This window comes from Centruroides vittatus, unplaced genomic scaffold (assembly GCF_030686945.1).
Source record: "Centruroides vittatus isolate TY-2023 unplaced genomic scaffold, ASM3068694v2 contig_18, whole genome shotgun sequence".
NCBI classification, from domain to species: Eukaryota; Metazoa; Arthropoda; class Arachnida; order Scorpiones; family Buthidae; genus Centruroides; species Centruroides vittatus.
This window is the reverse complement of record NW_027121101.1, coordinates 4,441,711-4,459,020: the sequence shown is the minus strand read 5'-3', so window position 1 is coordinate 4,459,020 and position 17,310 is coordinate 4,441,711. Positions and strand designations below refer to the sequence as shown.

At 31.4% G+C, this 17,310-nt stretch overlaps 1 protein-coding gene across 2 annotated transcripts in view; it reads left to right on the top strand.

The window, feature by feature from the left end:
* Positions 1-10,783, top strand: part of LOC136969609 (uncharacterized) — a 58,516-nt gene extending 47,733 nt beyond the window's left edge. For both annotated transcript variants that reach the window (XM_067263843.1, XM_067263842.1), the window contains one exon: positions 8,925-10,783. In XM_067263843.1, coding sequence (XP_067119944.1) covers positions 8,925-9,248 — 324 coding nt within the window. In that variant the 3' untranslated portion in view covers positions 9,249-10,783. The remainder of the gene's footprint in view (positions 1-8,924) is intronic.
* Positions 10,784-17,310: the final 6,527 nt, after the last annotated feature.

The following is a 17,310-nucleotide window of genomic DNA, read 5'->3' as shown; positions in this document are numbered from 1 at the left end:
ACTATCCCATCGTGTCATGTAGGGTCTCCATCTTTGGAAACTGCTTCATTGGCCGACTCAATGACAGGGGGAATAAATGAGAAGATGTACTTTATGCTTTTTGTAACAGGCATTTCTCGTAAATGATTTAACTCCATTGTATTTAATACTAAATGAAGTTTGACAAATGATGCAACGAGCCAAATAAATATCATCATGAGTTAACCAATTTTTGAATTTATTCACTCAAGTCATGAATATCTAGACAGACTATCTTGAAAAATCAATTTTTGAGAGAGTCTGATGTTTCTCTTAGAGGAAAAGAATTACTTTTCACCACATCAGAGTGGATTTCGTAGAAACAGAAGTACCACGGACAATTTAGTAAACCTTGAAACATCTATACATGAAGTGTTTGTTAGACGATAGCACTTAGTGTCTGTGTTTTTCAATATAGAGAAGGCTTATGATTGCTCCTGGTGATATGGAATACTTCGTGATCTGCACCAATTCGGATTGCGGGGTAATTTGCCAATTTTTGTAAAAAGCTTCTTGCAGAATCAAAGATTCCAAGTTAGGATAGGCACAACTTTATCTAGGCTTTACACACAAGAAGAAGGTGTTCCTCAAGTTTCTATTTTGAGTGTGATTCTGTTCCTAGTTAAAATTAACAGCCTAGCTAAGTGTCTCCCTCTCAATGTGAAACACTCTCTGTATGTGGATGACTTTCAGATCCCCTGCCAGTCTAATAACAAAATTCTAACCAGCAAACTTTCCTAAATCACGTAGACAATTGGTCCAAGATCAATGGTTTTAGTTTTAACGTAGAGAAGACCTTGTGCATCCACTTTTGCCAAAGGCGTGATTTGCACCTGAATCCCGAAATTTACGTAAATGGAGTGAAAATCCCAATGGTCAATGAAGCTAAGTTTCTGGGTGTTGTGTTTGACCATAAATTGACGTTCTTGCCACACTTGCGCAATTTGAAGAGTAGATGTTTAAAATCTTTGAACTTTTTGAAGGTATTATGCTGCTCGTCCTGGGGAGCAGACAAATGTTCTATGCTTAAGATTTATAGGGCCCTTGTCTACTCTAAGCTGGATTATGGATGCGTTGTATATGGCTCTGCGCAAGAATCTACTCTTCGGATACTGGATCCAATCCACCACCAAGCATTGTGTTTGTGCACTGGTGCTTTTCAAACTTCTCCTGTTCAAAGCTTGTACGTGGATGCTTACGAGCCCCCACTATCTCTTAGGAGAGAACAGTTGTCTCTTTTTTACTACATGAAACAGAAATCTCAGAATAAACTGTTAGCTGATTGTTCAGATACCCAGCTGAAAAGATTATTTGCAGCTTGCCCAAGTTGTGTCCCTACCTTTGACATTAGAATGGAGAATGTAAGCAGCACGATTGATCTGGACACAAGCAACATTTCACAGGCTGAGGTCAATAATATATCACCTTGGTCAACTCCTGTGATGAACGTTGACATTAGCTTAAAGCAGTTTTCTAAGGAATCCACTCCAGATTATGTCTATAGACAGCACTTTCTTGAAATTCAACATTGTGACAGGAATTTAATTCCTATATACACTGATGGATCGAAATCAGTTGATTATGTTGGCTCAGCCTTTGTCTGCCAGGATGAAATCGTGGCAGACAAAGGCTGCAGGCTATTTACCTAGCCTTAAAATATGTAATTAAAAAAGGTCATTGTCGCTGTGTTATTTACATTGACTCAGTTAATGCACTTCAGGCTTTGATCTCATGTGAACCTACTTCTCACTCCATAGTGATTAAAATTTGCAAATTGTTTTGCCATCTTATTGTGAGTAATATTTCTGTAAAATTTTGTTGGGTCCCAGGCCATGTAGGTATAAGAGGAAATGAAGAAGCTGACACAGCTGCAAAGTCAGCTAGTCCTTCACAGCATACAATGCATATTGAAGGAGGTGATTTGAAGCTAGTTGTTAAAAAATGACTAGCAGAGATATGGCAAAATGTGTGGAATGCACAAGTCCACAATAAACTACACAAGATCAAACCTATGATAGAAAATTGGACATACAAGAAACCCTATGACATGAGATCCGAGGTTATTCTTACCCGTTTGAGAATTGGACATACTTGACTGACTCATCAATATCTTTTGAAGGGTGATGACCAGCCAGTATGCCAATATTGCAATTGCACTTTAAATGCTAAACACATACTGTGTGAATGCCCTAAACTTGCAGGTGTTTGCACAAGTCAGTTTGGAAATGGAAGTTTGTCAAGAATTTTGGGTCATAGGCCAAGTCTTCACGAGATTCTGAACTTTCTGAAAGTCGTTAATTATTACAAAGAAATATAATTACGGAGTTATTTATTTATTAATTTGTTTGTTTATTATAGTTTAGATGTTACATTTCTATTTCCATTGTCTTTTTAATCATTAAATAGTTATATTTTGTATATATGTATTTATTTATTTTGTACCATGTGTCATGGTGCAGTATAGCCTGCATGGCTCTTGTGCCACTAAAATCAAACCAACCAACCAATTTTTAAAGCTCAAAACAGCATTAAACTTAGCACAAACAAGTATTTTTACTCAGAAACACAAATCACATTTGAAAATTTAACGTATTATGGCATCATCTGTGAATTATAACAAAAACTTTCATAATTAGAATGAGAAAATTGTTCTATCGTTATAAGTAAACATAGTAAGTATTAAAATAATTTGATGAATTTTTTAATTAAAATATAGTTTTGTTTACATTTTAAAATGTTTAGTTGATACTTAAATATTGGCTTTTTTATCTTCACTGTTCAGAAATCTCTCTCATCAGTATTGCACACAATCACGTACCTGGAACCTGTTACCGGTGTATCTGTGATACTACAGATAAATATATCACAAACATTTTCGAACAATAATAGTTCTTCCTCAGCTGATACAAAAACAAGCGACAGAATGTAGAACAAAATAGAACACAAATATTTAAAATTAGAATCGAATCCACGTCTCGTGCAAGAACGTTGTGTTGGACATGCGCATTTCCTGTGGGTAGTTGGTGATTAAAGATCAATGTCCAAGAGGGCCTGCCAGGTGATGGACATCTTGGACACCGATCTTTAATCACGAACTATCCAAAGGAAATGCGCATGTCAAACACAACGTTATTGCACGAGACGAGGATTCGATTCTAATTTAAAATATTCGTGTTTTATTTTGTTCTACATTCTGTCGCTTGTTTTTGTATCACCTGAGGAAGAACTATTATTGTTCGAAAACGTTTGCAATATATTTATCTGTCGTATCACCCACACCAGTAACAGGTTCTAGGTACATGATTGATTTCATCCTGGTGTTCTTTGCATGTAGAAGTATTGCTCACTTATGATAAGACTGTAATCACAGCCTACTATTGGTTGATTCTCTGCTAATACACACAGGAGTACGTAGGTTTATGCAAATTAGTGTAGAAAATATCAAAGTGAGTATATTCAATTATTTCGAAATTAATTTGTTAATATTTTATCATTATGAGACAACAAATGTTCGTTTTATTTCCTTTAAATATCCACAAAAATAATCATTATAATTCTTGATATGAAATCATTATTTTCCTATCAATTAGAAAAAGCAACAAAAGCTGATAAAATTTTTGTTGCAAGTATAATATCTAACAAAGTCTCTTACTTACACTTTACCATTCAGAATTATTGGTTTTGAATTAGGTTGTGCTTTTGGTAGAATTAACTTCAACCTTCTGTCCACTGACCAGCATGATGGTGATATTCGAATAGGAATGTTACTTAATGCAAAGCTACCAGCAAGAGCAAAATATGTTTTAGGTATTTCCGAGGGTGCAGGGTTTAAATATTTGTCTTTTTTGTGAAATTTGAGTGGTTGGCCAATTACCATTTTGTATTCAACTGTGAATGGAATATTAGAGTTAACATTAGAATAAAATTAGATGTCTTGAATTATCTTCTCATGCATTGGAAGTCAACAACTATTTTCTGTTAGAAAATATAAATTCCTGTCTACCTGACCAATAAAATTGTGCCATTCCATACCATTCAAGTATCGTGATAAACATGACACTGTAAGCTAAAATAACCAAACTTTTAATATGGTTTTCATTTTAATGTTTGCTGTTTTACATTTTGCCCAGGCAGCACTGGGCATATTTGATAGAATACATATATATTTGTATATCTATACATGTGTATGAACATTAAGATTTCTGAAAATAGAATTCAAAGTTTTATGTATGAAACAGTTTAACTTTATTCTTATTTTTACATAAATATATAACTGATTTTATGCAGCATCAATTTGCTGTACATAGAAAAATTCATACGTGCTTGTGTTTCCATCAGTATATATTTTGGAAAATAAATGCATATTAAGCATACCTTCTGAATGTTTTGCAGACCCTTGAAATTAGTCTAAGAACTCCAGTATAAAAAAATTGGTGTAGAGAATTATCTGTTTGTAATAAAAGATCTGTAAATTTTGGCAATGTCAAGATTGAATGTGTGTAGTTACTTCTTCCACTAAAGAACCAAGTAACCAAGCCTTATTTATTTTTCTTGTTCATGTTGATGATCACCAATCATATTTCACAAGTGATGGGCTGCTTGATTGTTTGAACATTATAACTGATGCTTAGATCAGTTATAATGTTCAAATAATCGAGCAGCCCATCACTTGTGAAATATGATTGGTAATTAGGTTTTTGAATGCAAGAAATGTTCAACCACACGAAAATTACCAGCAAATTTGTGAAATTTATGGACTAAATGTGATAAGTGAAGATGATATTACTTTTTTTGAAATAAATAAATTTACATGTGGATTTCATTAGAATGACTTGCATGCAGTTTATTTACATTAAAAAAAAATTGATAACTCTTCTGCTACACGACAGAGGGAACCTTGTCACATTTTTTCTTTTTATTATAACACTTCCTCCAAAAGAAAAAAATAAGACTTGCTTAATTAATGATTACATAGTTACAACCTCTGTATAGTTATAGGTGGAAAAGATAAAGGCCACACTGTTAGGCATAGCCTTAGTGAAGAAAGGAATGAGAAATAGAAAGAAGATGGGGATGGGAGTAAGAGTAGAAGGGTGGGATAGGGGGAAGAGGTGGGTGGATAGTGTGGAAAGGAAGCAGAAGGAAGTGGGTCTCATAAGCACCATGCCATGAACCAGTTATTAAAGAGAATATAATATTTACAGAAATTCTCATGCTGGAGAAACAACAATATAATAAAACATTTATATGTATGAGGTGTGGTAAAAATACAAAGTTGAAGAGGCATCACTAGTGTGATAGTACAGAGAATAATGTTGCAGCACACAGAATGCAGAAATGGCAGGAAGATCTCAGTTTGTGAGGTTCTGCTGAGTCTGATGATACTTGCAATTGTCCAGTTGTTTAATGAAGTTCAGTAAGTATTTGTAGTACCTGTTGTTCTCTAGCAGGATGGAAGGTTGGCAGGGCCAAGGAAGATTGTCTTTGAGAACGTTGGTCACTAGTTGTAGATGATGATCCTCATATTTCTGGCAGTGGAAAAGCAGATGTAGGGTGGTTTCATCATCCTCAGGACAGTGAGTATCCTGGGGCTTAGATAGTCTTTGTAGCTTTAGCATCTAAGTCCCAGGTATTTCTTGATATAGACCTAAGAGAATAGCAGATTTTAACTGCCTTGTCATGTATTATTTGAACATTATCCACGATAGCCTTTGGTCCAGGGTGAGGCCGATATACTTGATAGTGTCATTGATTTTGATTTTAGTCCCTAGTGTGAGTGGAAGGCTTCTTACCAGGAGGTTGGCTCTGGGGAAGATTACACTCTTACATTTATCAGTATTTATTACCAGTTTGTTCTCTTTTGTCCAATCAGAAAGAGATGCGAGGATTCTGTTCATATTATCCTACAGGACTTTCTGGTTAGCATGGGAAATGAGGAGGACTGCGTCATCCACACAACCTCCTTATACCAATCTTTTCTCTTAATCTATCAATCTTAGCAAATCAAATCAGACATGTTTAAGTGGCTTCATCAACAGATCAGCCAACTGGTTTTTTCTGTCGACATGCTCCAATTTGAGTTCACTATTTAAAAATCTTTCACGTACATAAAAGTGTTGAACCTTGATATGTTTGGACCGTTGATGAAATTCCAGATTCTTTGCTAGCTTTATAGTTCTTGTATAAAGTGTTGGGACTGCTCTGGCATTTCAATTAATTAAGACAATAAATGTAGCCAAATTAATTCTTTTGCTCCTTCACTTGCTGAGATAATCTCCGCTTCATTTGTGGAAGTTGCCACTGCTTTTTGTAATTGGCTAGTCCATGATATAGCTCTACCCGAGAATTTCATGATGATTCCAGTTGTTGATTGTCTTGTCTTCTTATCACCAGCGAAATCAGAATCACTGTAGACTTTCAGTTCTTCTTCTTTATTATAAATGATGCCCCAGTTCATAGTACCTTTCAAGTACTGAAATATACATTTTACCTGATTCAACTTTGAATAGTTGGTTTCTCTGTAGCTTGAGCAGATTTATTCACTGCAAAGGCAATATCTGGACAAGATGCTGTTGCAAGATATATGAGACAGCCCACTGTCTCACACTAGGGTATTATCAGATGACGCTGCCTCATCAAGATCACTTTCTTCACAGCCAACAGGTTGAGCTGCATTTGATTCAGCCATTTGGAATCTTTCTAATATTCTTTTTGTGTAATTTTCTTGACTTACTGTAATTGATCCATCTTCATATTGTTTTATTTTCATCCCAAGAAAATTGTCGAGAGACCCATTTTCATATTAAATTCTTGTTTCAGAGCTTTCAAAAAATCAGCAATTTCTTTCCTGTCACTGCCAACAATTAGACCGTCATCTACATAAATTGCAATGTAGAGTCGCTTTTTATTCTGGTTTTGATAAAAAAAAAAAGACAAGGATCGGCAGTACTGTCTTGAAAACTTACATTTTTCACATATCCAATAAATTGTTTATTCCAGCAACCTGGTACCTGCGTAAACCCATACAGACTTTTTTTCAGGAGCCATATTTAACTGGTACTATCATCAAAACCTTCTGTTTATTCCAAATACACTTTCTCTTCAAGTATGCCTGCCATCCAAGAAAGCTGTCTTTACGTCAAACTGTTCCAATTGCATATTCTTTGCAGCTGCTACTGCTAACAAGGTCCGAATGGTGTCATAACATGCAACAGGACTAAATGTTTCCTTGTAGTCAATTCCTGGTTTTTAAGCATAACCTTTTGCAACTAACCGAGCTTTCAAGTGAGTACTTCCATCATTTTTAGTTTTCTTGCACAGAACCCAACAATTTTTCAAAACTTGTGCATCCTTTGGACGTTTGACTAATCTCCATGTATTGTTTTGTTTTAGAGATTTCATTTCTTTATGAATAGCTTGCATTTATATCTCTCTCTCTCTTGTTCGATTGCAATACTTCAGAAAATGAGTTTGGGCTTTTGTATACCCCAGTAACAACTCCTGCCATCATTAAACATTTATTGCTTTCCATCCAGGATGGTTTACCTCTCTGTCTCTTGCTTCTCCAGTTTTCTTTGTCAGAAGTTTCAGTATTTTGCTTTGATAAAAGTTTCATTGATTCTTCTCTTTTATCACATTCACTCCAATCTTTGCTTCCTCCTGAAGAAGATGCCATGATGAATTCTTCAGTTTTGATTTGATTTTCTCCGTTCCAGTACGTGACTTCCTCCATTTCCTTCATCCCAGACAATGGATTGGACCAACCCGATGTTAGAAGCTGCTCTTGAGGGAAGTCAAATTCCAAAGTATCATTGTACTGGTTGCAGACAACTTCTGGTTTGAATTTCACATTGTGACTCATAACTACTTTCCTTTGAGAAGGAATCCAGACACGAAATCCATCCTTACCATTAACATACCCAACCAACTGTCTGAAAATAGCTTTACTGTCAAACTCTGATTGAAAATTCTTGTTTATATATATGTAGCATCCAGTGCAGAAAATTCTCAGATGATCAAGTCTTCCTACTGGTCTACCATACCAATAACCTATTACTTTTTATTGAAATAAATAACTTTACACATGGACTTCAAGAGAAAATGACATGGCTGACTTGCATGCAGTTTGTTTACATAAAAAAAAAAAACATTATCTCTTCTGCTATGCAACAGGGGGAGCCTTGTCACATTTTTTCTTTTTATTATAACAGATATGCTAGAAAGTGGGTTAGAATGTTTAACAAAGAGACAATGTTCATGGCAAGAAGTGTAGTGTCCACTCATCCCTAGTCAATGAAAACTTGCCATGCAATGTCAAAGAGAAGATTTATTCTGATAGATAGTTCACAATTTCTGATTTGTCTCTACAATTTCCTGACATTTCAAGATCTTCACTGTGTGAGATTGTGACTAAACACTTGCACTTCAAAAAGTTGTGTTTGAGATGGTTGCCAAAAATGATAAAACAATCACAAAACAAAACACATGGAATCAGCATTAGAATTTTTTGCAGCAGTATGAAGGGGAAAAAAATGGATTTTTGAAAAGAATTGTCACTGGTGATGAAACATGGATTTGCCACATGACGCCAGAAAACAAACAACAATCACTGCAACATCCAGAAATATTTCAAAATGTCATCAATTTAGTTCCAAGATATGATAAATGCCTCAATTTGCATAGTGATTATATTGAAAAGTAGATTAAGTTATGTATAATTTATATAATTTAATGGTAATTAAATAATTTCTGTTTCAATTGCCTACTTTTTATAAAAGCTGGATAGTTTCTTCAGTTCTTGTTTAAATTGTTTAGAATAATTTTAACTGATTTTCAATTGAAATAAACTTGATTATTTTAAAACATTTTACTTGTTTAAATTAAAAATATTAACTGTTTCTTTTAAGGTCGTGTGTGCCGAAAGTGCAGATGACGGAACTGCTGTAATTCGACAGTTAGTTCTTCCTGATGGCCAAGTCATTGGCACGTGGTCCATGTGTGGTCAAGTCGAAGGAGTGACAGAACTCGGTGACCAGTTATCACAAAATTACATGCCAAACAATGTTGTCATTGTCCAGAATCCAGATGGTACAACAACTTTGCAAGTACCCAGTGATCAGTCCATTCCACTAGAAACACTTCAAGCCCTACTGGCCATGGATCCCACTATCATAGGATCTGCACAAGAAAATGAAATTGAGAAAACACAAGTGGATGGAAAATCACAATAATATTAACTGAAAATTTTCACAAATCTCTAACATCTCCAATATTAATGTTTTTATTTGACATATGTTGGTGATGAATAAAAACTGCAAGAATTTCCATGTTGTCAAAATATGCATGGTCTAAAACTTAATAAAACCTATTTTAGGTAGAAGACAAAATTTAAAAATATCCATATTTTTGGGCATTGCAATAATACAATGGATGCTAATTCTTTCAACTGGAAAGCGAGGGATTTAATTTTATATATATGTGTGTATATGTGTATTCGCTTATGTACGCACATATGTATAAATTTGTTTCATCGTCACTGCAATTTTATTTCACAATATGGTGCATACATCAGACGTTTTCATTAATGCACCATTTGTTTCTGTTTGTCTATGTACAAATATATATTTGCACTCCCATCGAATACATGCCCACTATATAATTAGAATTCCATCATAAATGTTATTTTTCACAGAAAAAAAATTATTGAAAATCTATGTAAAAAAAAAATTTTGAAACAAAATATATTTAACAGACACAAAAATGTTCAATTCTACCAATATATGTCATCGTCATAATACAGAGAACAGTATTTGTAAAAAAATTCAGATGGCATTTGTACCTTTTTGTGTAATTAGTTTGTCTGCATATACATGTTCAAATAAGAGTTTGCTATAATAATCAAACATACTTAAAAATGCTTGCAGTTTTCTGTTGTTCACTTTTCCTCAGGAAAAATTCCCTAAATGTCTGTTTTTGTTTCTCCTCTTTTTTTTCTGAAATTCTAGATTCATTTGAATATTAACATTTATATAGACAAAAATTTTTAAATGTGTTTCATGTTTCATTATTTATATATCAGAATGTTTATCTGTAAAGTGTTCTTAATTTTTGTGAGTAAACAAAAAACACTCATTTTCATAATATAGAAAACTTCATCTATGTTTGCATTTCTATCTTTCTCATTGAATAACAATGCTTCATTCATTTATTATTAATTTATAGTTTCCATTTTAATATTGATTTTGACATTAAGAGAATTTAAAAGAAAGAAAAACGTGGACTGGTGATATTGCACTGTATACCAGAGGATGACTGTTCTCGGCAACAAACGTCTATAAATTTTAAGTTTTTATCGGAGGAACCACAATAGATATCTTACGAGTGGTCCCATGCATTCGACAATGCACGTCTGGAAGCGTGCATTGTACGTTCTTGCTTGACGGCAATAATTAACGGAAAACAATTCCGAGAAAAATCTAAATGGTCCTAAATGCATCAGTGACATTTGTATTATTTACTATTGTCCTTCTGCCATCTTGTGATTTAAAGTTATAGCCAAATATTTTTTATGTAAGAACAAACATATTCACCACACACTTGTAATAATCATCATTTACATACTGTAAAATTCCTGTGATGTCATTTCATTGTTTGCAAATTAGTAGTAATGTTATACTTGTATAATGGGATAGTTTGGTATTCCTTTAGTATTTTGTTTTCCTGTTGCTAAATTTATCATGTAATAATAAAAACAAAACTTTGTGTATATGTTTCTTGATTTTTAATTTCATTTTGTGTTTATATAATATATATAAACGTATGTAGAGAGCCAAAATGTTTATTTAGAAATTATTAAATGCAGTGCTTCACTTTTTCAATCAAAATTGTACATTTATCAAGTACATTACCACAAATATACTGTTTTATTATCATACTTTGATATAAAAACATTTATTTGTAAATTTATTTTTAAAAAACCTGTTAAATTTAGTTTTAAGTAATAGAAATTAAAAAATTCAGCTATAAAATCAAAAAGTACTTAAAGTATTTTAAAAATTTCATCGAGGTGTATTGAGATTTTACAATTTGTTTATAAAATTTATAATTTTGGATGTTTTTAAGCTAGTTTAGAACATTGACATGCAAAATTATTTAAAATTTTTAGTTCTATCATTCATTTTTTACTAACTGGATTCTAAACAACTTATTACATTAAAATATGTAATAATTAATTTTTATTTACATAAAAAACCTGTTTTATGAATAAAACAGAATGCTATAGATTGAATATGGGTTTTAAATGATTAATTCAAGTGTGAAGAAAATTGGTTAAACAAATTTCTTGACAAAAGAAACTGTTTTTGTTAATATTCTAACAACTAGTAATGAAAAGTTGAAACAGAAATATTTTATTTTAAATATTTGTGCAGAGGTTTTGTGGGCCCTCAAGAAAAAGTTATTAGTGGAGCCACAAAATATTCGCAAAAAAAGTTTTTAATCAAATTTTCTTAGAAATTTGAAAGCATGTGGCTTCGGGCCGAGTCCCAAAAAACAGACGTCCGAACCAGCTGTGTTAAATGATACGTCGGAACCATAGCTTCTCTTATACAAAAGAAGAGCTTAAATTTAAAACTATTCTTATCAAAATTGAATTTAGCACTGACCATTTGTCTTTTATTTCCTAAAATGTTTCATTATTAAATTAATTTTGTAGTCATAAAATTGTTTAAGAACTGATAATGCCACAGGATAATGGATTGCAAATAAATTTCATGAATAGGCAATATTTTGTGGAATAACTTAGGTTTTACTGATGAAGTTACATAATTTATAAATGGATGATGATTAACAGACAATGATCCAGATGAAAATTGATGGAAGACATCAAAAAAACATTGATGATCAGAAAAGTAGAAAATTGATAAGACTTATGGGAATTGTTCAGTGTGAATGTGGTTCATGAAGAGGGAAATTCAGATATAGAAATGTTATTTATCTCTAGAGATATAATATTTAAAACTGGATATCTAAGAATGATAAAAACTTATGATGTTTGTGATATAAAAATGAAACTAAATGTGATAAGAATACCACTAAAGAAAGTGGTTTTATTATATAAAATATTACTGGAAAATATGAAAATTGGAGGTCGAAAGAAATTTAGTTTCTTTCATAGAGAAATAATTGAAGAAATTTTAATCTAAAAAAGTGGAGCTAGGAAAATATTTCAATATAAATAAATAAGTATCTGATAATAAACAAATCGTAATTTTAAATATAGTAGCTTCAATAATTTAGATTAAATTTAATGAATTATTTGAAACTAATATTGATGCCGAAACAGTTTTAAAATATTTTGTATTAGAGAAAAACAAACAAAGAACTGCTTGCTTTTTATAAAAAGAAAAGTAACTCAACTGAATTTAGTAAGAAAATAAATGATTTTCTCTCTCCCATTTCTTAATCTAAAATAAATAAAAGATTTCTCTTCATTCACTATTATCAATATCAAGAGAAAGTAATATGAAGATCATGCTCTGGTTTTTTAGTTGTCATTTGAAAAATGGGTTGCAGAAGAAGATAGAAATAGGCACTATTGAGGCATGAATCCAATCCCATGTGATGGTGTCATCTAAGCTAATTTGGCACCAGCTTTAAAAAAAATTTAAAAATTATAATTGAATGTACAGTACCACATTACAAATATAAACCCATTGAAAATAATTTTTTCTTTACATATATAATTTCAATATCCATTTTTTAATTGTATTTTCCATTGATTTGGTGGTGATTATAATTTTTATTTAAATTAATTCTCTAGTAAATATTTGTAAATGTTAATGTATAAAAATATCAATGAATAATACAGTAATATTAATCAGTCAGAATTTGTTTTCCTTATTGTATTTCTCTTACTTTTTCTATTTGTACAGTACAAGAGGTCATATACATTATATATTAAAGTAAAATTATAAAATATACTATATAAAGTTAATATATAGTATTGTAATTGTATTAGACAAGAATGGATATGTAGATAAGTAGAAGTCTAAGCTACTCTTGTGCATGCCAAAATCATTTATGGACATTTTAATGAATGGCTCCACAGCATGAAATGTATTTATAAATTTGGTTTCATCTTCCACTGCCCAGATGTCTGAAATACTATAGATCGGTAGTTAACTGTTAATTACAATTACTATCTCAATTTAGTAATTAACGTATTAGTTAACTACATTCTTAGTTTCAACTACTATTCCTTTTAATTCACTATAATTTGCTTTGTTGTAATATATTAAGAAGAGCAAACACGTCTTTGTTTTTATGAATATCGGGTTCAACTGTTTTACGCGTTTTTGAGCAATTGTAGTGTGTGAAATTTTTAATTTTGTTGATAAAAGTCTAAGTTCAAATAAAAACAATCGGGTATTATTACGTTTTGTCACGCAGGTGTGTAAGAATGGCATTAGTATATTTTTATTTTGTTTTATACTTCATTGAGTTATTGCTGTACTCCTTAAAATGGTTGGCAGAAATTTTCAATGTATTTCAATTTCCAATTTCCAATGTATTTTCAATTTCCAATTTTACATTGAAAATTTATAAAACAATATTAGTTTGAGTGTGGCTCAAGAGTGACCGACACGGGTAGGTTAGTTGGTCGCAACGGGCTAGCTGCAGAGTTTTCCGTGTTTCCTTCACGTGTCTAAAATAGGAACCAGTTTTCCGTAAAAGTCCTTCCGGGAGGCACTGTCTCCTTGGTAGATCGCCCAAGTGTTCCAATTACTTTAAACTATAAATCCACTCGAATCCTAGTTTGAGTGTGTTAAAATACTACTGCATGTAAATAATGATCTTTAAAATATACTTAAGTGCTGCAGTGGAACATGTTTTTCCTTGGAACAAATTTAACACCTAGACAATGCAAAATGATGGACGAAAAATTTGAAAAATTAACTCTGAGACCGGTTAAATAACAGCTGTTTTCATTTCATTATTATCATTTTAATCTGGTCTAATGTTCTGTGTTCGTAGCTACTTGTAAGAACATTTCTTATTACGTAATGCAATTCAAGAAAAATGATTGAAAAGTATTTATGAGAATTTCACCGTTAGCACACTATTATAATGTTATAAATATTAAATTGTTAGACTACCAGTAAATACGTAAATTTACCATATACATCGGATCTGATAGCTCGTTTAGTCTGGTGCAACTCCTGCATAGTAATGTTTCCTCATAGAATATGACCATTGCAGTGAAACTACCATTTTTTTTTTTTACTTTCATTGATTGTTTTCATTCATAAATCTTTTTGGATTTTAGAGAGTAGTAATGACTGCTGAAAAGATTATGTAAACTACTAAAATTTCATTTCCAAACTTTGAATATATATACAAAGTTTGGAAAAGAGGCCCATACATTTCTTGTAAGATACTATGGCTTTGCGAAGACATTTATTAAACTTGCTTGACCAGTTTATATTATTCTGGCCAATAAAAAGGCATTATTTGTAACGCTTTTGATTGGCCAGATGAATATAACGTAAGAGGAGCCTGTCTGAATGCAGCCTAACAGAGATATATGGATGCACTTTGTTGATCTTACTCGTTAGTGTTTCAGAAAATACACAATATAATTTATTCGATAATTTTTGAAGTTAGTATACTGAATAATATAATTTCCAATTACACGGCATCCTATTGGCGACATATAATAATAATAATAATAATAATAATAAACAAAAACAGTAGGCCTATATATTTTATCCCTGCAATCGTGAGATTGCTACATAGTAAGCTACGTATTAAGGTCGTAAATAATTCTTCAATAGTCTCATAAGTATCGCAAAAAATAATAATTTTGTATTGGAATCGTTTCATATTGGGTGAATATTAAGAAATGAAATTTAGCATGGTAGCTTGTATATAAGGGGCATTGATGCTATTAAATTTTATTGGTTAAAGGTCAAGAGGGTGAGGAGACAAAGAGGGCCATGTGTCGTATCTCGAGAGTGATCGGACTTAACGAAAATTTTACTCGTTATTTAACATTTACAATATTTTATGAAATTTATCTTTACCCTCAAAATTAAGTGTTTTTTTTTGCCTTTTTATAATAATTAATAATATGAGATTTTATTTTAAAAAATAATATTTAGAATAGCTTGTATATTATTCAATTTGCATGATGGGAGTCTGAAAAGAAATATTTGACAAAAGCATCTCTTTGTATTATACTGTATTTTATTTGTTAAAATTATAAATTTTGACAAATAAAATATTGTTACTACTATAATAATACGTTTTTGTATATTTTGAATCATTTTTAAATTATATTAATTGTTCTCAATGTCAGAGGTGATAGCTGTATATACATAATGTGAATGTATGTCTCTTTGATCCGAATGAATCAATCCGGTAGACTTCCTCGCAGCTATTAGGTTAGGTTCTTCTTTATTGGAAATTACAAATGCATTTCGGGCCTATGCAGCGTTTAAGCCCCTCATCAGTGTAATGTTTTGAAGGCAGAGGAGCATCTTTTTGAAGAGGAGCATCTTCAAAAAGATGCTCCTCTGCCTTCAAAACATTACTAAGACCTGAGGCAATCAATTACTCTTAATACATCTTTAAGGGTGATATATCGCTGATAGATCACCACAGCCTTACTCTACATGTAATATAACTATTTTTATTTAAAAACAACTTGTTAATAAATATTTTATAGCTCTAACTCTTCATGTTTCCGGATCAATCAATGTTAAACGCCAAAATAAATATTATAAAATAATATTTTATATGTTTAAGCTAATTGTTACAAAACTAGCGCACAATTCTTAAGAATTTAATAGTATTGTTTAACAAAACTAATATTTTAAAAGTTAGCTAAAATGTGTCTTTATTTTATTAAACATTTTAATAATCGTTTAAAATTAAATTGTAATTCATAAAATATAATATTCAAATACATTTACCGTATTGCAGTGGTATCCAAACTACCTCCTTGTATTAAATTCGGCCAGCAAACATATTTAATAAATCACTTATAAACCTACTTTTAGTATATTTGAAATATATAAAATATTTGTGGCCCACCTATGAGCATTTTAGCTTATTGTATTAGAAAATGAGGAACATATTTAAAAAATACAGAAATAGATATGCATATATAAAGAATTTTCTCCAGTCCAATTTATCATCAAACCTTCAAGGAAGCTTAAAATTGTGTACATCGAAACATTTTCGAGACATTACTTCAAAAGAAAGTTTGATGCTCTGAAATTCAGCACAAAGTCCTACCACTGAAAATATGAGTAGGCTATTGTATGCATTACTGTACATAAAAACTTACTTTCAATGCAAATATAATTCCAGACATAATACATTAAAGTATTTATTTTACACAAATTTCACTTCTTGCCGCTTTGGCTTATATTTCCCAATTTTTTAGCACTCATTAGCCAAGCTGTTGAATTTAACTGTCATTTGTTTTAAATTATTTATTTAACATCCGATTTTAAAAGCATTAAATTTCTATAATTAGATTAAGATTACTATTAAATTTAGATTATTTTGTCAACTTTAGAAACAGAAGTATTCATTAATATTGAAAAGAACATTTTTTATAACACTTCATTGCTTGTTTGGATTACGGCCATATATTAAACATGTGTAAACATTTGTCTGAGAATAAAAAAACAAGCATTTGGCTTCATTAATTTAAACAATTTTTCATACTGTGGATACGATTCAGGGCCACCATCCAGAAATAGTTAAATGTGGGCAAGTCTCTTTAAAATAACGTGTCTTGCAGATTTTGAAATAAATTGATTTTTTTTTAAATGAGATTTAAACTTGTTTCTAATATATTTTATAGCGATTTAATATGCTCCAATTGTTGTAACTTGAAACTAGAATATCATTTTATCGAATTGATTTGTATCTTGTTAATCACGATTTGTAAAGGAAAAACAAAAATTAGCAACAAATATAAGCAACAATATAAAGATATACGTAATATATCGCTACGAATATATTCTGAGAAAATTTGTATTATTTTAATTTACAAATGATTAATTAAGTTATATCTTGCTAATTGTTCTATCACCAGAGGTGAATCTTTTGGGACTAGGCACAGAAGATTAAGGGCACCTCTACGTAATTTTACATCATAAACTAATAACAACCAATTGTAGCTATAGAATTGTTTATAAATTATGATATACAATTGCAACCGTAAAAGTGTTTTATTTCTTTTTCCAATTTCGGATGGCCCCTAGTCATGTGCCTTAC